At 43.9% G+C, this 26355-nt stretch overlaps 1 protein-coding gene across 1 annotated transcript in view; it reads right to left on the bottom strand.

Moving 5' to 3' along the window:
* Nucleotides 1–1190: 1190 nt before the first annotated feature.
* PPP1R14C (protein phosphatase 1 regulatory inhibitor subunit 14C) overlaps nt 1191–26355 on the bottom strand; it is a 77130-nt gene continuing 51965 nt past the window's right edge. The window contains exons 2-4 of the mRNA XM_053292380.1: nt 9534–9617; nt 7970–8002; nt 1191–2434 (exon numbers count right to left, since the gene is read on the bottom strand). Coding sequence (XP_053148355.1) covers nt 2360–2434; nt 7970–8002; nt 9534–9617 — 192 coding nt within the window. The 3' untranslated portion in view covers nt 1191–2359. The remainder of the gene's footprint in view (nt 2435–7969; nt 8003–9533; nt 9618–26355) is intronic.

The following is a 26355-nucleotide window of genomic DNA, read 5'->3' as shown; positions in this document are numbered from 1 at the left end:
AGACCCCACACTTGTTATCTAGAAACCAACAGAGAGAAATTGGGTTGTATAACAGGTAGGAAATCTAAGCTTTAGCGAAGTACTTAGATGGCTAACTTATATTAGTCCAGCTTGAGTACATGCATTAGTATGATTAAGACATCAGCTCTGGCAAGGAACAACTAAAGAGTTCACACACACACACACACACACACAGAGTGTGCTAAATTTTTGTGGTCTAGAAATGAATAAGAGGCCATTTTATTTTCCTCCACCTTGAAGGTACTGGCAATATTTAAGTTACCTACATTAACCAATTCTGTTCTACTGCCATTTTTGGAACCCTCATTTGATCACATGCAGAGGTTTAACCGGTAATGCGTTCAGCTTAAATTGCCGAATACTTAGCATGTGAGAGAGAGTGAGATTAGTGTCTGCATTCTCAGTGACAGCCAATGGATAGAATGATGGACTGATGCAGAAGATCTTGGTGACAGGGCATCACATTCTGGACCCCTGCGTTTATCTAGCTCATATTTTATTGCCACACACCTTTTGCCCACTCCCCTGATAATCTATACCTGGAATATGCCAGCTATTTATCGACTTCAGTTCCCTTCTGCAGCCAATAGCAACTTGGGTAGCTATTTAAATCAGGGAATCAGTGGGGAAGGGATAGACTTCCTCCTCCCATGCTGTAGACACAGTTAAAACTGAGCTGCTTTTTACTTCACACTGTGTCAATAACAAAGCTTTGCGTAATTTGACCCTTAGATGAATTTCTTCTATCAGCATGTTTTATAAAAATTGGGAGTTGAAACAACTTAATCGGACTTAACTTAATCAGGTGGTTGCTTCCCAACCAGTGTTCCCTCTAAGGCATGTGCATGTGTGCACATTTTTTAATGTCCGCTCAATTAATTTTAGATCCCGCTCAGGTTGAATCAGGAAGGGGCCATCCTAAATGCATGTGCGCACACATTGCCTTGATACTGCCACCTCAAACAAATCTAATTCTGCACACAGATGAAAAAAATTAGAGAGAACACTGTTCCCAACCCATTACTTTGCATTCCCTGCTAACTGGAGAAAAAGGCAATTTTTAAAGTGGCGATTCACTTAACACTATATTTTTAAACACACAGAGAGAGAGAGAGAACACCTTTGAATTCTACAAATCTTTCAATAATAAGATATACACAACACAAAGCCACAAGTTGTTGCATTTATTTGAGTAAATATCTGGTAAATAAAGTCATCGATAAAACATTACAAAATTAAATACATTTTAAAAAGCTTGCCAGTATACATGAAGTTCACAAACATGTATTTCTTCTTTTAAAAAATAAAATTATGTTCAGAGCACCCTTGATATAAAATGCCAGACTAGCATCTGGTATCAGCAGATGGTAGCTTGTGAAACCTTTTAGCGAAGAATGTTTTCCTGAAGAGTTAGGGATCCTGCTTTCACAACTAAGAACCAACCCATCCATTCCCACCACCAGGTCTAATGGAAAAGTTGGAGAAATGGCCATTCTTGTCACAGGGAGGGCGGGCAAGAAATTGCACTGGGCTAAATCATCATATCATTTGGTTGCACTTGCAGTTCCCCTTCTGAGAACCTCCCTGAAATGGCACTGACCCCTCTCTCACTGTCACCATCAGACACGTAGACAGTACGTTAATACCATCCTAACAGACCATGAGGTGAAGAGGAAATGATCTGGCTAAGCATCAAAGTCAATAAAGTAAGATCAAAGCCTACAAAATTAAGCCCTTGAAATTCCCCAGCTTGCTCTTACGTTGCTTTGTGAATTAAAGTATTTACCCGCAATGTTTTAAATGCATTTAGAAACAGTGGCAGCATTCACTTTAACAAGTTACATCCCTCCCCCACCCCAACACCACATCTGCTACAACTTCCATTTAAATGGTTGACTAGACCACATTTCTCTTCCACCCATGTGAAGCAATAGTAACACTCACTTAATGTACATAAGCACAAGAATCTCAAACATCCATGAGTCTGGTGTACAACTTAAGTGATCCAACTGGTTGCAAAGAGAACAGCATCCCCTAGTAGTTCTACAAACAATTCATCAGGTAGGATGACTGACTGGGACAGCTAAGTTGTCTCTAATTTGGTATCTCCCACCTACTTTGAACATCCTCAAGTAGTAAAAGCAGCATCCATAATGTTGATATCCATGGTAAAAAAAAATGACACTTAAAAAAATTCTTAAAAACAGAAGTAGTCAAATTCATTAAAATGTCAGAACTCAACCAAAAAAATTGCTCATAAAGACCAAACAAGAAGGTAGGTGTTCTATTCAAGAGTCCCAGTTTCATGGCCATGCCTCTCAAGAGGGCTCCATCCCAGTTATATACTCTTCTTTTGAGGAGGGCTCAGTTTCCTCATTCCTTTTATCCGAGTTAGCAGTTCTTTGATAAACTCCTAGAACACACAATTGAGGGGAAAGTTAAACACAACCAAGTGTGAGCCAGTGCTCCTCCTCCCTCCATTCTTATACACAAAACCATTCAACAAGTGAGAGACCAAGCCATAAGCTCTTCGATGAATGCAAGCCCTATCCTCATACTGTTTTCATGTTTCAATCTCTTTTTAACAGTAACCCTGCTGAAACAGTGGTCAGTTAGACTGCTGGTGGCAAAGAGAGAGGCCCTTTTCTTACTACCCCTATTTCAATGACCATCGTTGCACAGTATGGCTGATTCCATCATACCAGAGGGCATGCTTCACCAGAGCTCTCTCACCTGTCACTTTGCTGGCAGAGAAGAACGCATCTCTCTCAGACCCCCTCAGTCCCTAAAGTGATCATGAGGCATTGTGGGTGGAAGGGAGTGGGAATCTGGCTTAGACAAATGCCAGATTCTCCTTCTTGGAATATTTTCGGCAGCAATGGAGAAGCCTGAAGTTGCTTCCAAAAGGATTTCACCAGGTGGCTCTTTGCCTCAGATGAACTCAGTTCAGCCTTGTCTAGATCTACTGCCTATGCAATGCCCTCTGAAACCAGGGAGGGCATATCTAACCCTGCGTCATACATATTTCCTCCTAACTGGCAGTCTTGCTTTATGGAATGGAAGCTTGGACACTTAAAAGACAGAATATGAACAAACTAGAATCTTGAAGCTGTAGATAAATCAACGTATATTAAGAATATCATGGGGAGATAGAATTATCAACGAGGAAGTTTTGAGAATGGCAAAAGAGAAAGAGCTAATTAACATCAATAATAGAAGAAAACCTGAATACCTTGGCCATGTTAGAGGGGAAAAATACTCCTTACTGCAGTTAATCATGTAGGGAAAGATTAAAGGAAAAAATGTTGGAAGACAAAGAACATCCTGGCTGAAAATTTTTCAGGAATAGTTTGGAAGCACATCTTTACATTTAGAGCAGCAGCATCCAAAGTCAGAATACCCTTAATGATAGCTAATCTCTGGTAGGAGATAGCACCTGAAGAAGAACTAACAAAAAGCTTTCTGAATAGGGATGTGCTTGGCCTCCCAGCTGCCCCTGTGCAATGCCAAAACACACATGGCCTCCGCACATGCACAGCGGCCATGTGCATCATCAGCATGGTTGCTAACCAAGCAAAATGGCCACCACACATGCATGGAGGACATGTGCATGCCGGCATCATGCAGGGGCAGCTGGAAAACACTCCACTGGTGAGCAATAATAGCTGGCAGAGTGCCACAATTATGGAAGTGGCAGCAAGCAGGAGGAGCAGCAGATATGGACCAGCTCTCCTCCATGTTAACGGGGCTGTGTAAGTCTTCAGTTTTAAAAGGATTGTGCTGCGATTCAGACACCGAATCGTGTTTCGAGCACATCCCTACTTCTAAAGCAGAGGCTCATATTTAGCAGTATGGGTGGGGAACATTATCTCTATTCAGCTCAGCATAGCATCTCTCCAGTAGTTATTGCTGGTGTTTCTCTTGTAGCTTTTGTTTTATGTATGGGGGGATGTCCTCCCGCCCCCTTCCCTGCCGGGCTGCAAAAGTCTTTAGGAAGCCTTCTGCACGTGCGCGCGCAGAAGGCTTCCAGAAGACTTTTGCAGACGGCGGGGCGGGAGGACATCCCCCTGCCGCCCGCCCGTTTATAGAGAGAGCGGTCGGATCCGGGGCGAGATTTAAGGGAGCAAAACGGGGCTTCAAGGGGGCGGCAGCAGCAGGATCTTCAAGGGGGCGGCAGGGAAGCATCCTGCCGCCCGATTTTTTAAACACGGAGGAGCCATCGTCGTAGATAGAAGCGGGCGGCGAGGGATCCTGCCGCCGGGATTTTTAAAATAATTACGGCACCAAAGGTGGAAAGCGCGGGAGGGGTAAGTAAAGCCCCCCCCCCGCCCTTAATGGAACCCCCCACCCTAACCCTTCCGAACCAAAACCACCCCATGTCCGGACCGGTTCGGAGGCCAGTAGAATGGCCTCCGAACCGGTCCGTGCACATGCCTAATAATAAAGGATGTACATGGCACCTTTGTTAAGTGAAGGTTTCATAGTTTGGATGGAGGCAGGTGTTATTTCAATTAACAAGTATTCTTTGACAATGATAGGGGGTCATACCAGGGCTTGACAAATATTGGTACCAGTTGCACAGAAATGTAATCATGCTACCCAAAACATGAGATGGATCGACACAAGCAAGAGGTGGAAAGCAAGGCAGTGCTGCTCTCTCCTTCTCAAGTCTGTCCATTAGGAACATAGGAAGCTGCCATATACTGAGTCAGACCATTGGTCCATCTAGCTCAGTATTGTCTACATAGACTGGCAGTGGCTTCTCCAAGGTTGCAGGCAGAAATCTCTCAGGTCTATCTTGGAGATGCCAGGGAGGGAATTTAGAGCCTAGATGCTCTTCCAAGAACAGCTCCATCCCCTAAGGCAGGGATTCTCAACGTGTGGGTCCCCAGATATAATTGGACTTCAACTCCCATAATTCCCAACCAAAGGCCACTGGGGCTGGGGATTATGGGAATTGAAGTCCAATAACATCTGGGGACCCACACGTTGAGAATCCCTGCCCTAAGGGGAATATCTTACAGTGCTCACTCATGGAGTCTCCCATGCATATGCAACCAGGGTGGACCCTGCTTAGCAAGGGGACAAGTCATGCTTGCTACCACAAGACCAGCTCTCCTCTTCTAGGATGAGGGAGGATCACCAAGGCACTTTTACTGAGACAGCAAGCACCCAAGGTAGCTGCAGGGCTCAGGTTCCAGTGTGGGGCTGAATCCTGGTTCCTTTGGCTTCTAGCAACCTGACCCCTGGGACTGTGCTCCACATCCAGTTTGTCTAAGCTGAAACTAAACTGAAACATGCGCCCAGCTGCTCTCACCTCCAGACAGAGAGGAAAGGTTGGCTCTGGCCAGCCCAGTCACCAAGTTGCTACTGCCACCATCTATTCCTACTGTTACTGCTCCAGATCTTGTTGGCAGCTCCACAGGCCCTGCCAGCTGACCTGTCCTCTCCAGCTGGAGATGGAAACAGCTGGGTCCACACAGCTTCCTTTAGCAGCAAGGTCCTGCTGGGCTTCAGTTCAGATGAATCTGATGTGGAGGGAAGTCCCAGGAATCAGGCTGGCACTGCTGGCTGCCTGCAACCATGCTAGGTGCTGGCTGCCTTAAGAGCAGCATCTTGGTAGAGGTGCCAGCCCCAACCAATCCTAAAGCCGGGGGGGGGAGGGTAATGAATAATGGTCAAGGCCAGGGCTCAGGAGCAGATTCTGGGGAAGAAACTGCTCAGATGACAGCAGAAAGGAGGCCAAGGAGGAGGTGCAGCACGAGTGATGTAAAAACCAGGCAGTGAACAGGAACAGGGTTATTTCCTATGGTGGCACAAGCTTCATGAAAGGTGGCCAAGCACAAGATTTGAACAGGTCACTGCTTGTTCACCACTACCTGGCCAGAAAGAGCATTAGTAAATCTGCCACACCATTCACATCCTGTAGACATGCTACAGCTGGTGATGGCTTAATTGAAAGTGGCACAGAACTAGGTGCTGCCTTTGTAGAAACAGTTTTTATTTCAGTGGGGGAACTAGGAACAAGTTCATCTTCTCAGTTATCTCATTCAGCAGCTTGTATGTGGATTTATTCTGTTCTCACCAACATGTTTCACAAAAACACTCTAAAATTTTAATTATGCATTGCTGAAGAGTGATGTAGCCAGGAGTTAACACACGTTGATATAGCTTATTTCTCTTGTTCTCACAATAGACTGGTTCACATCTCCATGTATTTAAAAATGGGATTTTTGGCCCAAGTTTCTAATCTGTATGCCTTGTGACTACTCTGGTGGGATGAATGAAGATTTAAATGGGCGTTTGACACTCAAATCTCCTCACCTATTTTCTGTGTCATAGGGTTCTGTCACTTTGTGTGATGTAAATTCTAGTCATTCAGAAGTCAGAGGAGACATCTGCAACTCTGAAGGCTGAAAAATAAATCTGCATCAGTGTTCTCTCTAAGACATGCAAATGTGTGCATGCACACAATTTTTTGTGTCTGCTCAGTTAATTTTAATTTAATTAATTTTAAGATCCTGCTCAGGATGAATCAGGAAGGCCCCATTCCGAATGCATGTGCGTGCTCACGGCCTTGATACTGCCACCCAGGACAAAATTTACTTTGCACACAGATGAAAAGAAGCTAGAAGGAACAGTGGCCTAGATCCAAAGAAAAATGGCCAAGGCCTTATCTATATCATGAGTAGAAACCTTCACCAACCCTACAGAGCCTCCTAAATGCTGGTCCTTAGTGCCAAGACACTGAGCCAAAGGTTAAGCAATGAATGTCTTTGGAGGTTTTTCAAGAATCAAAAAATGGTCATCCAGCTTGAGTAACCCAGACTAAAAGATGTGCAAACTAAGGAGCAATACCAGTCCTATGGAGAAAACCACACTGTTTCATGAATTCAAGACATGAAGGATTCTGCCACTGGCTAGAAAAACAATTTGTAATCTTGAAAATCTGGGCTTTCAGCAAGTTCCTACCAAGCCCAAGGTTCATGATGTGCAGATGGATTTTGATAGGTGTATATGGATTCCTACAGGAGGGCGCTTTACTCCCCCTTCGATTCATCTGAATAACCAATGACTGCTACACATTTTCTGCAGCAACATTAGAGCCCTGCACCCTCATCATTAAACACTGTCTGCTTTGCTGTGAAGTTTCAGAAATTTCTATTTCTAGCCTTACTGGGGAAGAGTGCTTAATAGTGCCAAAGCATTAGTCATTATTTACAACACACACATTTCCTAGAGGCTTCTCAAGCCAGGGCTTCTCTTTCTAGGCAATACATTTATTTCATCTCTGTTCACATTTCTCAGGCATTTCTGTGGGGAAGCTGCAACTGAAATGTGCACTGAAGTTCTCCTAAATGCTAGTGCTTGCAGTCATATTCTGCAGCAGCAGCTTTGAGTGCCAAGTACTACTAGCAGGTACAGTTGCACAGAGTATGGGGCAAGACTCCCAGTATGAAAAATGGGCCATTTCATTCTGATTGAGCAAGAGCCTCACAATCCCAGAGCTTCAAAGATCCTCTCTATTATAATCAGAGCAGCTAAACACTTTTTGGTCAGAATACTGTAGCCAACAACTTGTCCCCAAATTCTTTTGCAGTTCATTTCCTCACCAAAATGCCTCATTACAAATATTATCTTTCTATAAAATTCTCCAATATAAGAGATTTCACCACCTCCCAGAAGCATTTCAAAAATGGAGTGCAAGAGAGATGTGTTTTACACAGGAAACAGTGTAATACAAATACCAAAGCTGTTCAAGTGGGACCTTAATACATTAGGACTTCAACTTGGGATAATGATGAAGCATTCAAATACATGTTTCCAACTTTCTGGTTATCTAAATATTTATATTACTCCAGGATACTTGGGTAATTCAGGCTGCTTTGTACACACATAGCTTTGTATTTCAGGCTTTTAGGTTTAAAACAAGGTAAGTTTTATTTACCTCTGTGGGTTTGTAGCAGTCTACAAGCGCTTCCTAGAAACAAAACAAAAAGAGCATGAATTGAGAAGAGATAGCTGTCCTTCCTCTAATAATTTCTAGGTACTTTATTTGCCAGCAGATGTAACAGGTACCCTAAACCTTTGTGTTTGTGTGTCACTATTTCACATTAAGGAGGAAGTTGCTAGGGAAAACTGATACAAGTTATACTCTACATACAGATTTATGGTACTTTGGTCCACAACTTAGGAATATAAGGGGTTGGATTCCTTTCTTCAAAGCCATACCCAAGGTGTGGCTAAGGGGGAAGTGGATCAGTTGCTTCATTTAGACTTCCTGCTTTGCTGTCAGATGGTCACTAGCAAATTTGCACGGATATCTGCACTAGTTCACAGTATAAGCCCTTGGGCAAGCCAACAAAAACAGGAATATCAATCTTGCATAAAAATATAAGAACAGCCGCATGCCCAAGGCCTATCTAGTCCAGCATCCTATTTCACACAGTGGCCCACCAGATGCCTCTGAGAAACCCATGGCAAGAGTTGAGGGCATGCCCTCTCTCCTGCTGTTGCTCCCCTGCAACTGGTATTTAGAGACATCTTGCCTCCAAGGCTGGAGGTGGTCTATAGCCACCAGGCTAGTAGCCATTGATAGACATGTCCTCCATGAATTTGTCTATGTCCCTTTAAAGTAATCCAAGCTAGTGGCCATCACCACATTCTATGGCAGAGAATTCTGTGTGGAAAAGTATTTCCTTTTGTTGGTCCTATGTTTCATGGGGTGACCCCTAGCTCTAGTGTTGTGAGAGAGGAAGTAAAATTTCTCTCCACTCCCTCTACTCATAGGAACATAGGAAGTCGCCATATACTGAGTCAACCATTGATCCATCTAGCTCAGCATTGTCTTCACAGACTGGCAGCAGATTCTCCAAGGTTGTAGGCAGGAATCTCTCTCAGCCCTATCTTGGAGAAACCAGGGAGGGAACTTGAAACCTTCTGCTCTTCCCAGAGCAGCCTCATCCCCTGAGGGGAATATCTTACAGCGCTCACACTTCTAGTCTCCCTTTCATATGCAACCAGGGCAGACACTGCTTAGCTAAGGGGACAAGTCATACTTGCTACCACAAGACCGGCTTTCCTCCATACAGAATTTTATACACCTCTATCATGTATCCTTGTAGTCACCTCTTTTCTAAATGAAAAAGCTCCAGATGCTGTGGCCTTGCCTTATAAGGAAGGTGCTCTAGGGCCCCTGATCATCTTGGTTGCCCGCTTCTGCACCTTCTCCAGTTCTACAATGTCTGAGCTCTGAGCAATACACTGACTAACAATCTTTAACAACAATCTTTGTGTTAATATCAATACACCTCTGTGCCAGTATTTTTTAAAATATACTTAATTACTACAGTGTAGTAAAACGTATGATCTATTTGTTTGTCTTCAAGTGATTCTACAGCAGTTTGTATAAGACACTGTTCTAGGTTTGCAAGCCACCAAACAGTGCCATCAGAATCAAATGATGTATACCTTAGTGGCTCTCCCAAATTTCAGAGGCAAAGTTAACTAACTTGTAATTTGAGTGCCCGCTCCTCTTCATTAGCAGCATCAAGAAGATCATCAATGTCAATTTCTACATCTGGCATCTCTTCTTCCTGGGATGGGAAAAAGTGGAACTGTGTTATTCCAACTGCATTTAGCTAGAATCAAAAGCTGAACAGCAATTCAGTCTCATACGCAGTCTCACTCCACCACTTGCTAACTGAGGCACATTTCAGACCGACTCTGCTGGCCCATTACCCCACCCTTCTACCACACGCCTGTGCCCTCTTCAGATGTTAAGAGGAAAGGGCAGACTGCATTTGTGCATAGCATCCCGTGTGTGTGAGTGTGCACGCAAACCCCACCCCAGCACTGATGCACTCCTAAGCCTCACCCTCACTCTGTCCAGGGTTACAGCATTTATTTTTGCAAGCACGAAGCAAGGACATCAGATGGATGGGACTGCAGAGAAGTGTCTCAGGATGATCTACATGAGTAAAACAACCCCTTTAAAGTTTAGGGTTGATTTGATTTAAATCAAATCGATTAAAATCATGATTTAAACGATTTAAAATCGCTTCACAGGACCCAGTTTTAATAATTTAAATCACAATTTGAAAGTTACTCACAAAGATAGTTTAATCATTTTCTATAAAAGTACATTCTTGTCTAATATAACCTTAATATATGTATTGAGATAGATGCATGTTTCATATTTAGAAGTTTCACACCATAATGCTGTTTCATGCATGCAACCAGGCCTTGCATTTCGTTGTTGCACTTTCAGATGCGTGCCTCTCTTTCTCACAGGTACTGGAATTTCATTAAAATATTCCCAAATGGGGTCTCTCTTATGGCCTGCTGCCACAATAGACGTTTCCCTTCAACAATGGAGAATACACTCAGAAGTTTCCCTCAGGATTGCATGAATACATTCTGTTCACTTTTGGTTTTACTTTATATTCCCCTCCCCTCTCTCTTGCCTCCTCACTCAGATCTACTCCATCCCCCAAATGCTCCATCCATTGACCTTTGTTGGCTTTGCACTGTTGTGGAGGGGAAGGCAAAGTCGTGTGTGTGTGTGTGTGAAAGAGAGAACAAGAACACACATACACACTGCATGTATACTACCTCCAGAATAGGGATGGGCCCGGACCGGTCCGGAGGCCATTGAAAAGGCCTCCGGACCGGTCCGGACCTGGGTGGTTCAGATCGGGGGTGGGGGGTAGCTTTAAGAGTGGCGGGAGGGTTTACTTACCCCTCCCGCCACTTCCCGCTGTGGCGCCGTAATCTTCAGAGTAATTGGGGCGGCAGGATAGGCTGAAATATCTCCCATTAACCTGCTAAGCTACCAAGAGCACCACTTGCTCCCGTGACAGCTATTCGCAGCCAACCCTCTACAAAATAGATGCAGTTTTGCAGGTGAAAAGTGAACAAAAAGGAGAATGGCATGTTTCTCAAAAGAACAATCCTTCTCTTCTGCTGCATTTCAGCTCCAGAAAAGCCAACTTCCTCTCACACCTACACTGAAGCAGCAGTTTAACTCAATCAGTAGACTCAAAAGACCTCCAAGGTCACTTCCAGTTGTAAAATGTTATAATTCTAAGTGCATTGCTCCCAGTTTTTCCCATTTGACTATTTCCAAGGCACCATTCCTAAAACAGATGTTAGCCAGATTGCTTCAGACCCTGTCAGAAAGCATTTTATACCCAAACCAAGGCTATGACCACATTTTAAGCTGCCTTTCATCCATTGCCCCCAGTATAATTTTTAGTGTGTGTGTCATGAAGTTTTACACCTTTGAAGAGCAAGTTGAAAGATTAGTGTCCATTGTCTGCTTTGCAAAGTAAAAAGCAGAAGACAGATACCTAGCCAGAGAAGCTTGCCATCCAAGTACTGACAGTGGAAGAGACAAGATTAACAAGGGAGTTACCGTAAAGGTGGCCTTTGGGCCCTCTGTTGAGTAAGTTGGGCTTCAATTGAATAACTGTGACGTTGGCAAGAAAAGTGGCCTTTTGAAGTAAAATTGAGAGGTATTACAAACCAAATTCATTTCCTTTTCCTCTCTCAACTGCCATTATAAACACGAGTAACACTGCAAACCAGTGTTCCCTCTAAGGCGTAAGCACGCTCACGAGTTTTTTTGATGTCCGCTCAGTTAATTTTAGATCCCACTCAGGTTGAATCAGCAAGGCCCCACTCTGAGTGCACATGCGCACACACTGCCTTGATACTGACGCCCAGAACAAAACTCATTCTGCACACAGATGAAAATGTATTTATTCAAAGATTTCATATACTATGAAATATACTATACTCAATCCACAGACTCAGGGCGGTGTACAAAACAATAACAACATCGAGAATTAAAACAAAAGATTTGAAGGGCAAACGCCTAGCAGAAAAGAAATGTTTTCAATAAGAGCCTAAAGGCTGATAGGGAGGAAGAAGATGAGTCGGGGGTGGGGGTGGGGGTGGGGGTGGGGGTGGGGGTGAATTCCGAAGTGAAGGGGCGGCAACAGAGAAAGCCATTCCACGGGCCCTAGTACTATGGACTTCTCTGAGACCAGGGACTGAAAGAAGGGCAACCTGAGAAGATCTCACAGGTCAGGACTGGCTCTTATAAATTAGAGAGAACAATGCTGCAAACTACCAAGAAAATCCTGATGGTAACTCATTGGACACTGGTAACCTTCAGCAGGATAGTGGAACACACAGACCCCTTTACAACTTGTGTGGCCAAGTTTGTCCTCAACAGATCATTTGTGGAATGCTTTGAAGTAGAGAAGAGGTCACTAGTAAATATTTGTTGTGCGGGACCACTAAAGGAGAGCCAAGAAAGTCAAATAAATGCACACACAAGTCTGGGTCCAAGTAAACTATAAGGAATAAGCTACATTCCTAGCCATTCAAATCTAATATGTATGAGAAGTTTCAGAATAGAGGCCAATTGTGGGGGGAGACCAAGCAAGATTTCCAATGGGCAAGCATTTGGTGCCATTCATAGCCACTCATCCCTACATACAACTAGCAGTATGCCAAATACATATATTACCCTTAAAGTGGCATATCTGACAACAAGCCACAGGAACTAGTGCTACCTGGTGCAGTTACTGGAGTATACAACTGACTGTTGTCCTGAGAGCAGAGTGTAAATACACAGCCGTCCCTATAGGATCACTACCCTCATTTAAACTTGCATGTCAGACATTCACAATCTAAAATAGCCTTTATTTGTATTCTCTTGTATTCAGGGTTTTATAATGTAATTCTAGTGAATCAGTATTTTCAGTTAGGTTTTTCATATGGGAATTTGTCACTCTTTACACTGCTGCAATACATGATTGAGTTGAGATGGGGCCATAGCTCAGTGATTGTGCACATGATTTGCATGCAGAAGTTCCCAAGTTCAATTCCTCTAGACAGGAACGACACCCTGTCTGAAATCCTGGAGAACCGTGCCATTGAGCTAGATGGATAGCTATGTTCACTTGTACTTAACTGCATATGAGACACTGTCTGCCACAATAACCAATGTAGCTACAATCTAGAGAAGCCATTGCTCATACTGAAAGAAGTTTACTCATTAAATGGAGATAAGAGCCCCTGGTGGCGCAGTGGTAAAACTGCCGCCCTGTAACCAGAAGGTTACAAGTTCGATCCTGACCACGGGCTCAAGGTTGACTCAGCCTTCCATCCTTCCGAGGTCGGTAAAATGAGTACCCAGAATGTTGGGGGCAATATGCTAAATCATTGTAAAACCGCTTAGAGAGCTCCGGCTATAGAGCGGTATATAAATGTAAGTGCTATTGCTATTGCTATTGCTATATCTTTCTATTCAGAAGTGTCATACAAACTGCAATAATCGGCCACAAACCTCTTCAATCGCCTGGACTAGTTATAAGCAACTACAAGTTTAGACCCCTGCTAACTGAACAGAAGAGGCACCTTTTTCAGTGGCGGTTCTCTTTATTTAGCAGGGGGAGAGTAACTGGCCCTATCCATTCCCAACACAGCAGCTCTCCAGTGGCTGTTGCTGGTGCCTATCTTAGATTTCTTTCTTTTTTAAAATCGTGAGCCTAATGGGGACAGGGAGACATTTATCTATGTAAACCACTTTGGGAACTTTGGTTGAAGAGCAATACTGTAGTGAATAGCAGATTTAAGCCCAGCCTTTGTCTCAGAGCAAACCCACATGGGGGAAATAAAAATGCTGCATAATTCCCTCCATGTTTGCAAAACAAAGGCTGTTCCTTTAAAATTTAACTGTTCCTTGGTAGTTATATCATTGCCACGATGCTAACTTTTTAATTGAGTTTAATCCATCTCAGGTGTAGGCAAAATTCCAGGGAAACTCTCCTTTTACCAATGGAAAAATACCCAAAAAACTCTCCACGTGCTGAGAAAACTTGGTAGGTTGCTGAACAATTAACATTGAGGCATATTTGCACCAGAGTAAGACCTCTTTTTCCTGAGTTAAAAATCCACTCAGAGGCAAGTAAAGTCCAAAGAACAAAAATAGAAAAACTTTAAAATACTACAGACTGCTTCCATCTGAGGCTCTCTCAGCTTTGAGTTACAGGTAACAGAAACACTCAGTACTTGCAAGAATACTTCAAAAAGCAACCTCAGATATTAGGGTGGCATTTTAAAAATCGTGGTTACCCAGTTGCATAGAACATACATGCAAGAAAATACAAAAAACCTCCCTTGAGAGTTTACAGATACTTTTGCAATGCCCCAGTTGGAAGAAGGCATTGGCTCTGTTTGCCTTGATTTGTTACATTACAAATAAAAACACAGTAAACCAGTTGTAAAGATTTGCATAGCACAAAAGAAAAGAAATCTAACACAAGTTAGCTAACGAACAGTTCTCTCACTAAACATTTCCCTGAAGCCAAAGCCCTGGCTTCTTTCCTGAACTCACCAAATCCATGGTAGAGACTTCAGGCCCCTGCAGTCATCCTGGTTGCTGTCATTGCCTGGCCAGCCAACCTATTGTTCACCCTGCCTGGCTGAACACAAAGACAGCCTTCACTTCCTGCTGCCAGGCCTTCTAGGTCCTGGTCACCATGTGCTGAGTGGCTGATCCCCAGAAGTCACTGCCTGTCAGTCAGGATAGGTTTCACTTCCGGTTCACTCTTTAGGGGAGGGCTGATCATTACAGATATATAATTTTTGTCGTATTCAACTGCCTTTTCATTCTACTAACCACACAATCTCCATGTGAGCTAAGCCAGTAGTGTTTCCACTTACAAATCAGATAATTGTAGCTAAGCTGTGGTAGCTTCCCAAAAACCCACTGGATCCACAGCCAACTATTAACTGAGAGGAGTAGCCAAGTTAATCTGTTGTGGCGAACAGTCTTGTGGCATCTTAGTTTACTGTGTCATGCACTTCCACACATAAGAACCTACATTAGACAGATGCATGAAGAGGGTGTTGAAGGTGTGAACATGTGTTTACTAGGGATGTGCAGAATGTTCTGAGGTCAGAATGGTTTGTCTTGAAACAGGCCATTTTGGGCGTTCTAACCTCTTAACAGAACATCCTTAGAAAAAGGACCCTGTTCCGAGGCAAAACATCCCAAACCAGGTCCAGCCGCCATTTTAGATTCCAATATTTTGGATTTGAACAAACAGATGTCATTCCGTCAGGACCACCAACTTGCCCGGAATTGTTCTGACAGAATGCTTTGTGCATTTTGCATTCCACAGTCTGAACGGAACACAAAATGTGTTTTGTGCACACCTCTAATATTTACTGGTGGTTGGGTGGTGAAGGGTAGAGAGATGAAAGAGCATTCTGTCATGTTATTTCACCCAACCTACGGTTTCTCAAAGCTTTCTCGATGCAGTATTTGTGCTAGAAAACTTATTTTGAAGCTTGGAATAATGGATATTTGGGACACTCATTCCCAGTAGAATGTAGTGTCAATTAATGATGTTAATTAAAAGCTGTCACTGACCTTTATTAAAATAAAAGGCAATTGATGAAAATGTGATCCACACAATGTGATCAATCTTTATTCTCCGCATCATTCTACACCAATCCTGTTTCACATAAGAAATCAAAAGCAGCTTGTCATGGCCATTCAACCAGCCTGCTATGTTTAAACTCCATCCCATAGGAGGATAGCTCAGCTCCTGTTTCTATTGACATAGAATGCTGACAAGTCTCCCATAATAACATGCTTTCTAAATTATAGGCATCATTTTTAGAGTTCCAATGATATCCTTACACAAATATAGACATGTTTTGCAAAGCAAGGTCTTTTCTGTTTATCACAATACTTTGTTTATTCATCCAGTTAAAAACAATACCTTCCCTCACCAAGGCCAATTAGCTTTCCTCATACTGCTTTGGGGCAAGAAGTCATATTTGATATTCCTTTGCAGACCATTAATGAGGCTTTTCATGGCAAAGTTTAACATAAGGTGTTTCGCATAATCCTATGTTCATTTTATTTAATGAATTCAAATGCCAACAAAACAGAGGGAGCTCGAGTGACAGCTGTGACACTGATTATACAGGTGAAACTCGGAAAATTAGAATATCGTGCAAAAGTCCATTAATTTCAGTAATGCAAATTAAAAGGTGAAACTGATATATGAGACAGACGCATTACATGCAAAGCGAGATAAGTCAAGCCTTAATTTGTTATAATTGTGATGATCATGGCGTACAGCTCATGAAAACCCCAAATCCACAATCCCAGAAAATTAGAATATTACACTTAACCAATAAGACAAGGATTGAAGACTAGAACAACATCGGAACTCCGAAAAGTATACAGTGTACTGTGCTTGATTGGCCAGCAAACTCGCCTGACCTGACCCCATAGAGAATCTATGGGGCATTGCCAAGAGAAGGATGAGACCAAGCATGAGACCAAACAATGCAGAATTGCTGAAGGCCGCTAATGAAGCATCCTGGTCTTCCATAACACCTCATCAGTGCCACAGGCTGATAGCATCCATGCCACGCCGCATTGAGGCAGTAATTGCTGCAAAAGGGACCCAAACCAAGTACTGAATTCATATGCATGCTTATACTTTTCAGAGGTCCGATATTGTTCTATTCTACAATCCTTGTCTTCTTGGTTCCATGTAATATTCTAGTTTTCTGGGATTGTGAATTTGGGGTTTTCATGAGCTGTACGCCATGATCATCACAATTATATCAAATTAAGGCTTGACTTATTTCGCTTTGCATGTAATGCGTCTGTCTCATATATCAGTTTCACCTTTTAATTTGCATTACTGAAATTAATGGACTTTTGCACGATATTCTAATTTTCCGAGTTTCACCTGTATATTATAGATTTTGAAGAATTGATTAGTTTGTCAAAATAAAATCTTACTTCCCAATGATCTACAGAATGACCCTCCCAATGGCCACTGAAATTAGCTGAATACACTACTTTTTACACCAGAATGTGCTGTGGGAAAAGGTTTAAATGATTTTTTAAGAAGAAATTCTGAATATAATCATATTTTTACTGTTGTAATACACTAAATAATCCGATCAATAATTCCAAAATGACATCATGCCCAGGAAAAGCTCTCTCTCATATTCAAATTTACCATTATATGGTAGTTATTAAATAAAATCAATGTTTGGAGTTGAAATCCTACAAGCTTCAGACTTACTTTCCTTTTGCAAGCACATTAATAAAAAAATTTTTTTAATAACATATAGAGATCCCTGCCTTGAATCCGCAAGAGCTGCTGCTAATCAGTACAGGTTGAGTATCCCTAATCCATACATCTGAAATCCAGAATGCTCCAAAATCCGGAAGCCACTACGGCACACATTTTCACATGAAATCTGAATTTCATCTCCACCTAAAATGCCATGTTCAAGTCTAACATGACCAGCAACATTATTGCATTGAAAATTTTCTCATTACATTTACAGCTACCCGTAGTTACTGTAAATTCAATGCTTATTTGTTTTTGTAATTTAAATAAAAACTAAAGAAATAAAATACAGTGTACAGTAACTTCTCGTGTTTAGACTTGGATCCCATGCCAAGATATCTCATTACAGTATGCAAATATTCTAGAATCTGGAAAAGTCTGAAATCCAGAACACTTCTGGTCCCAAGCAGTTCAGATAAGGGATACTCAACCTGTATAGACAACACTGAGTTGGATGGACCAGTGGTATGATCTAGTATAAGACTGGTCATGATTACTTAAGGAAACATCACCCACTGCCTTGAATACAGCGAACCATGGAAGAAGCTATGCTCACACAGAAGAGCCTTCCTCCCCACTGCAGCCCCACACAAGGTTCAGGGGCCTTTCCAGAATAACGCAGCATGGGGGCGCTGAAGATAGGAAATGCTGGATTCAGACTTGTTTGCATGAGCAGAAGTGCCTCCCATTTACCAAAGGGGCTCTTTGGAACCAAGCTTTAATAAATCTGCACAAATGTACATACATAAATCTGCACAAACATAAAACTCAGCCTTTTGGTCACTTTACCCTACATTATCTATATAATTAATTCCTGTAGAGGGGATGCATGGGGATGTGGCAAGCTCCAACCCCCTCTGCAGCCATGACCAATGGCAGGCCCAGAGGGGATGACAATCTTGCAGCCCTATTTTCTATTAACTGCAGTTTCTCAGCCATTTTCAAAAGCAGCCCCACATATAACGTATTGCAGTAATCTAAGTAATCTATATCCAGGTAATGTCACAGCTGGCATATCAGTCACAGCTGATAAAAGGCACTCAGAGCCACAGAAGCCACTTGAACCTCTAGCAACAGTGCTGGATCCAAAACGGTGAACCCAGTTCTTCAGGGGGAGTGCAACCCCATCTAGAAGCCTGCAGCTAAATGGGATGCTGCTGTTTGCACAAAAATGGTATGCATCTCATCTCAGCCATCTGCTGACTACAGATTACTCTGAGCTGCTAGAACCGAGGAAGAAACGAGCTGGACCTCACCTAGCTACTGCCTGCACTGCATTTTTGAGAACCATGACCAGAGGGAACCGGCATAGCTGAAAAGCAAATTATAAACAGTAACCATTTGTGGGAGCAGCATTCGTTAGCAAAACTCCTCTATTAAACAGTGGTGTTGCAACATATTAAGCAGCAGAGGAAGGGATATATGGTGAACAGCAGCAGAGGAAGGGATATATGGTGAAACACGTCACCTGATTAAGACAGGAGAGGGTTATCGAAGCATCCAGAATACAGTGAGAAAAGCAAAAGATTAAAGCAGCAAAGTACACTATTAAATAATAATAATAATAATAATAATAATAATAATAATAATAATAATAATAATAATAGGAAGTGAATACATCAGGAGATTTGGAAAATCCTCAAGTCCAAACTCAATGGCGGGAACACCATACAAGCCATAAACACCTGGGCTATACCTGTTATCAGATACACTGCAGGAATAATAGACTGGACCCCAGGCAGAGCTAGAGACGCTGGATCGTAAGACCAGGAAAATCATGACCATCAATCATGCTCTGCACCCCCGCAGTGATGTCGATAGGCTATACCTCCCTCGCAGCTCAGGTGGAAGAGGAATGCTGCAAGTCCATCAAACAGCAGAGGAGCAGATAAGAGGCCTTGAAGACTATATAAGGGACAGTGAAGAAGATGCACTTAAAATGGTCAAGAATGAGAAACTATTCAACACCAACGAAACAAAGCAGGCTTACAAGAAAGAACAAGTCAAGAACCGAGCAGAAAAATGGAGAAATAAGCCCCTGCATGGTCAATATTTGCACAATATAAGTGGAAAATCAGACATCACCAAGACCTGACAATGGCTTAAGAATGGCAACTTGAAGAAAGAAACAGAGGGTTTAATACTGGCTGCACAAGAACAGGCACTAAGAACAAATGCAATAAGAGCAAAAGTCGAAAAATCCACCACAAACAGCAAGTGCCGCCTTTGTAAAGAAGCAGATGAAACTGTGGACCACCTAATCAGCTGTTGTAAAAAGATCACACAGACTGACTACAAACAAAGGCATGACAAGGTAGCAGGGATGATACACTGGAACATCTGCAAAAAATACAAGCTACCTGTAGCCAAAAATTGGTGGGACCATAAAATTGAAAAAGTTGTCGAAAATGAAGATGTGAAAATATTATGGGACTTCTGACTACAAACAGACAAACATCTGCCACACAATACACCAGATATAACTGTAGTCGAGAAGAAAGAAAAACAAGTCAAAATAATCGACATAGCAATACCAGGGGATAGCAGAATAGAAGAAAAAGAAATAGAAAAAATTAGTCATGTGCACGGACCGGTTCGGAGGCCATTCTTAAGGCCTCCAGACCGGTCCGGACACGGGGTGGTTTTGGTTCGGGAGGATGGGGTGGGGGGTTCAAATAAGGAATGGGGGGGGCGTTACTCACCCCGAAGACAACCACGCCGTATTTCATTGAGCACTCGGGCGGCAGGATATCTCCCTGCCGCCCGCTTCATTTCCCACTCGGCGCCACGGCTCCTCTTTTTGAATTCAGAATCGGGCGGCAGTACATCTCCCAGTCCCTGCCGCCCCCTTCAAAGCCCCGCTCGGCTGGCGGCCGCCCCCTTCAAACCCCCTGCAGCCCCCAAGAAGACCCCTGCCGCCCCTTCCCCTTCCCCTTCCAAGAGATCGGCACTCGGCAGGAGAACTCCCTGCCGTCCCTCCCTTCCCCTTCCCCGGCTGGGCTGCAAATGGCTTCTAAGAAGCCTTTTGCGCACGAGTGCAAAAGGCTTCTTAGAAGCCATTTGCAGCCCAGCCAGGGAAGGGGGAGGGAGGGACGGCAGGGAGTTCTCCTGCCGAGTGCCGATCTCTTGGAAGGGGAAGGGGAAGGGGCGGCAGGGGTCTTCTTGGGGGCTGCAGGGGGTTTGAAGGGGGCGGCAGGGACTGGGAGATGTCCTGCCGCCCGATTCTGAATTCAAAAAGAGGAGCCGCGGCGCCGAGCGGGAAATGAAGTGGGCGGCAGGGAGATATCCTGCCGCCCGAGTGCTCAATGAAATACGGCGTGGTTGTCTCCGGGGTGAGTAACACCCCCCCTATTTCTTATTGGAACCCCCCACCCCAGTGCCGGACCGCAGCTCCGCAGTTCCGTGCACACCCCTAGAAAAAACCACCAAATACAAAGATCTACAAATTGAAATTGAAAGGCTGTGGCAGAAAAAGACCAAAATAATCCCAGTGGTCATTGGCGCCCTGGGTGCAGTTCCAAAAGATCTTGAAGAGCACCTCAACACCATAGGGGCCACAGAAATCACCATCAGCCAATTACAAAAAGCAACTTTACTGGGAACAGCCTATATTCTGCGACGATATCTATAACAATTGACAATAAAATTCTGGCATCCCAGGTCCTTGGGAAGGACTCGATGTCTGGATAAAACAAACCAGTCAATAACTCCTGTCTGACTGTGCAAACAAGAAATAATAATAATAATAATTATTATTATTCAATTTCTATACCGCCCTTCCAAAAATGGCTCCAGATGGTTTACATAGAGAAATAACAAATAAATAAATAAGATGGCTCCCTGTCCCCAAAGGGCTCACAATCTAAAAATAAACATGAGATAGACACCAGCAACAGTCACTGGAGGTATTGTGCTGGGGTTGGATAGGGCCAGTTACTCTCCCCCTGCTAAATAAAGAGAATCACCACATTAAAAGGTGCCTCTTTGCCAAGTTAGCAGGGGACTATGATAATGATGAGGAATGGATTGAAAGAAAGGCATTTGGATACTACATGAATTGTAAGTTGTAACACAATGTGCATTGTTACAAGCACAATTTAAAAAAGCAGAGTTCTGCAGATTCACACAGCCATGTTCTTTCTGTGATGGAAGTTTCAAATATTCAGGCTCTCACATAAGAAGGTCCTTCGTAATAGATGTTTCATCAATCAAAATAGCACCCTTATGCAGGAGATGGTCCACTTATGAGCTGTTTTCAGGCAAATGGAGCAGAAGGTCTGAATTTACTATGAACCAGGATTTAAAATTTCCTTGTACTACATCTGATTAGTTCTGGCCAAAGGCGATTTAAAAATATGACCAAGTAACAAAAGACTATTTGGTGAAACCAGATATATTCAGAAAAGGTATAAAACTTAGGAAGGGGTGAAATTAGGATCTTGACAGCCTTTGTTTGCTTTATCATATAAAATCTGACCTGCACATCTGATAAGAAAAAATGGTGATAAATTTTAAAAGTTACATAAGAACATCCTTGCTGGATCAGGCCCAAGGCCTATCTAGTCCAGCATCCTGTTTCACACAGTGGCCTACCAGATGCCTCTGGGAATCCCACAGGAAAGAGCTGAGGGCATACCCTGCTGTTGCTCCCCTGTAACTGGTATTTAGAGGCATCTTGCCTCTGAGGCTGGAAGTGGCCTATAGCCTTAGACTAGTAACTACTAATAGACCTGTCCTCCATTAATTTATCTAAGCCCTTCTGAAAGTCATCCAGGCTGGTCACCACATCATGACAGAATTCCATAGATTATAGTCATGTAGAAAAGTACTTCTCTTTGTTGGTCCTAAATTTGTTAATAATCAGTTTCATGGGATGACCCCTGGTTCTAGTGTTATGCGAGAGGGAGAAAAACTTCTCTACCCACTCTCTCCACACCATACATAATTTTATAGACCTCTACCATGTTGCCCTCAGTCTTTTTTCTAAACTAAAAAACCCCAGGTATAGTACCATTGCCTCGTAAGAAAGATGCTCTAGGCCCCTGATCATCTTGGTTGCCCTCTTCAATACCTTCTCCAGTTCTATAATGTCCTTTTTGAAGTATGGTGACCAGGACTGTACACAGCACTCCAAATGTGGTTGTGCCATGCATTTATATAAGGGCATTATGATATTAGCAGTTTTATTTTCAATAATGTTCTGAATGACCCCAAGCATGAAATTGGCCTTTTTGTCACCCACTCCCCCTGTTTTGAGATCCTTTTAGAGTTCCTCGCAATCTCTTTTGGATTTCATTACCCTAAATAGTTTGGTGTCATCTGCAAGTGTGGCCATCCGCTGCTTACCCCAACTTCTAAACCATTTATGAATAAATTGAAAAGCACCAGTCCCAGAACAGATCTCTGGGGGACTCCACTTCTTACTTCCCTCCATTTAGAGAACTGTCTATTTATACATATCCTCCATTCCCTGTCCTTTAACCAGTTACCAATCCATACATGAACCTATCCCCTTATATCATGACTGCTAAGTTTTCTCAAGTGTCTTTGAGAAGTTAATTTCCTTGAATTAGTTTCCTTTTGTACACCTGCTAAAGGGGGAGGGATATTTTAAGAAACAAGAGGTAACACAGACCTTGACAAGTTTTCTTTGGCACTAGGATTCAGTTCAAAAGTTTAACCACCAGACTACCCTCTACTCCATGCAGGGGCAAGACTACCCCCTCTGCTCCATGCAGGGGCAAGACTACCCCCTCTGCTCCATGTGGAGGTGAATTCCCCAACACGCTTGTTCCCCTCTTTTTCCTGGTCACACCCATCAGGCTTTGGCAGGTGATGAACCAACAGGACCCCGACTTTGCTTGCTTACTCCTCCTCCTGGTTGTGTCCCTCTATCACCTGTCTCAGATGCTAAGTTCCAGGCATATGGTGAACTGGAGCCAGGGAAATGTCAAGCTTGAGTCTGGGATTTGTTAACTCGCCCCATAATCAGAGCTATAGAGCAGGGGTGTCAAACTCAGATTGGGTGGTGGGCTGGATTTGATTCCAATGCACTTTTGGGGGGGCTGCACACAACCTCACACCGCCTTCCGTCTCCCTTCTCCATCCTCACTCTCTTTCTTACACCCTTTCTTCTTCCCTCTCCCCTCCTCCTCCTTTCCTTGCCCTTTAAATTGGCTGAATCTACTACTTGTTTCACCAGAGTATGGTCAAGGGGAGGCTGAATATATCTATTATATTAATTCTCCTGGGTGTGCCAGAGCCCGGTGGATGTGCCTGACTGGCTGATGTGCATCCAGGAGGATTGGTTGTCACGGCAGCAGCCCAGCTGTGGAGGCCAGAGGTGGTGGGCCCGGCCCAGCCGCGGAGACAAGGCCCAGGAGGGGGAAAAGAAAGGGGGGCAGAAGTGGCAGTGGGGAGGAGAGGTGGCTGGGCCCAGAAGCAGAGACTAGGGCAGAAAAGGGGCGGGGAGAGGTAACCACCGGCCCTAAAGAGCGCACAGATGCTCTGTGCGGGGGGTCAGCTAGTTTAGAAGAAATACTTCCCAATGACCTGCAGATATCAAATTTTGCATTGGCAATCCGGCCACTTAAAATAGCTAAATGCACTACTTAATATACTAGAATATGCTCTGAGAATATAAGTGAAAAGAAATTTTAACTGTTATTGTTCTCAACATATTTTTAACACGCAATAATCAGATCAGAAAAGCAGAAGCCCTCTTCCCCCCCTCTGTGGGGGAATGAAACATGGCGATGGCAGCTGGAAACAGCCAGTCAGTCACAGGAAGCTATCAATGACGCAGCAGAGGGGAAACACTTTTCAGAATGTTCAGTAGAATTGGATTTTTACATTCTGAACAAGAGTCCAAATCGTGAAATTTCTCTTTCCTGCAACAAAGGAAAAGAGTCCAAGTAGCATCCACAGTATCATTGCACAAAGTGTGCCAGAGAAAGGCAGCTTCCTCACTGAGCCTATCCTGAGTCCACCTCAAAAGCTCAGGGTTCAGCAACAGCATGGGATTAAGCAGTCCAGAAAGCTACAGGAGGCACGTGGAATCCCAGAGGTGGAACTGCTAGCCGAGAACTCACAGCAGGCTCAGTAAGGAGCGAGTGCTGAGGAAGGTGTCTTCCGCTAGGTGCATTAGCAGCACTGTGTAAAGGGCTTCTCTTAGCTTTCACCGACATCCGATATGAAAGCTTCTTGACTAGGCCAAAGTTTGTTTTGAAGATTTGTTGGTATAAATCACACCAGTGAACTTCAACAACATGATGCAAGCTGGGCACTCCATCTGCCTAAACAGCTCCACTGCTGTTTTAATGACTTGTTATAAACAAAAAAGGAAAAACCCTAGCCAAGCTGGTATTGCTTGGATACAACTGGCAATCTATCAGTTTGGGCAGTGTTGCACCTGGCTTGTGTAACCCCCAAAGGGGTGAGTGTTTTTATCAAGATTTCATCAAGATTTAGGCCAGCATATAGGATTTAAATATAAATCTCTAATACAATGGATTTGTTTTTGAGTGAAGTAGAGGGATGACAAGTAACAAGGCCAAGAATCTCACAGTTCTGCCCAAACATTAATGGTTACTGTCCTACCCACATGTTGTAGTTCCAGCAAATGAAGACCTGCACCCAAGGGTTCCTAGTATAGGAATGGCCAACCTGGCTCTCCAGCTGGACTACAACTCCCACCATCCCCAGCCACAACAAACCAGCTGTGGATGCTGGGAGCTGTAGTCCAAAGACAGCTGGAGAACTTCACGTTAGCCACCCTTGTTGTGATACAAACAAACCACTGAGGTCGCAGAGAAGAGGGATATAGAGCAGCTATGGGCAACCTTCACAAAGCTTCTCTCCTCCACTAGCTTTGCATAAAATCTTCCTGAGGATTAATTTCTTTCCCCAAAAGGAACAAAGATTCTTCTCCCCTTCTGCTTCACTGAATGTATCCCTCAGAAGCAATATATGATTGCTTGAGAGAGAGACAGACAGACAGACAGACAGACAGACAGACAGACACCAGGGGCATAGCTATAATTGGGCGAACGGGTTCAAAGAACCCGAGTCGTGCCCAATCAGGAGCCGCCATTCGTGGCCCTGACACGCCCCCTGCGTCTGATGTCAGAAGCGGGGGAGGTAGTTTAGCTCCCGAGCGGGGGCCACGCGGCCCTTTCGAGAGCTAAACAAAGACGGGCGCTGCATTCGCAGTGCCAGCCAGGAGCGGCTCTTCCCTGCAAAGGCAGGGACGAGTCACTCCTGGCTTGTGCTGCGAACGCAGCGCCAGCCTAACTAGCTCCTGAAGGGGCCGCCCAGCCCCTTCAGGAGCTAAGACTGGTGCTGCGTTCGCAACGCAGCGCAGAAGCGGCTCTTCCCTGTAGAGAAGAGCCGCTCCTGGGCTGCGCTGCGAACACAGCACCAGCCTTTGTTTAACTGCCGAAGGGGCCGCATGGCCTCTTCAGCGGTTAAGCTGCTTCTCCCGAACGGAGCCTCAAGGCTCCGCTCGGGAGCCAGACCATGCCCCCGCGTCTGATGTCAGACGCGGGGGCATGGCTATCCCCTACGTCTGATGTCAGACGCAGGGGGCGGGGCTATAGGGGCGCCCGCTGCGGCCGCACACAGGCCGCCAGCAGGCTAGCTACGCCCCTGACACACACAGCCTTTTGCTATTACTGCAACTGCATGTTCATCTTTTTCCTTTCTACTGACAACTATGGAAGAATCATCACACAAGAAAACCTGCGCTCCCTTCCCTGCTCATCCACTCACCCCATCCAATGGATTTCCCTTTAAACCACTGGAAATATAAAAATGCCACACAGGAAGCTTCATACAGAAGGGTAAAGTCACTTTGGAATGCTTCTGGCCATGTGAATATTTAATCTCTGCAAACATAAAAGTGAGGCATTTGGAAAGCAAGTCAATGGTCTGGCCTATGTAGGTCTTACATTTGCATTACAAACCAATTAAAGCAAGAACCACTTAAAGGCTCTTGTGTGACCATGACTCTATCCTTTTAGGCTTGTTAACTTCAAGTCTGTTCCAGGGCAAATTGATGAAAACCATTCTCAAAGATAAAATTGTTAATCATACAGAACAGACCCTGCTGAAGGAGAACCAGAATGGTTTCTGCAAAGGTAAATCTTGC

The sequence above is a fragment of the Hemicordylus capensis genome, chromosome 1 (assembly GCF_027244095.1).
Source record: "Hemicordylus capensis ecotype Gifberg chromosome 1, rHemCap1.1.pri, whole genome shotgun sequence".
In the NCBI taxonomy this organism is placed as follows: Eukaryota; Metazoa; Chordata; class Lepidosauria; order Squamata; family Cordylidae; genus Hemicordylus; species Hemicordylus capensis.
The sequence above is the reverse complement of the archived record's forward strand: the minus strand, read 5'-3'. Positions and strand labels throughout refer to the sequence as shown.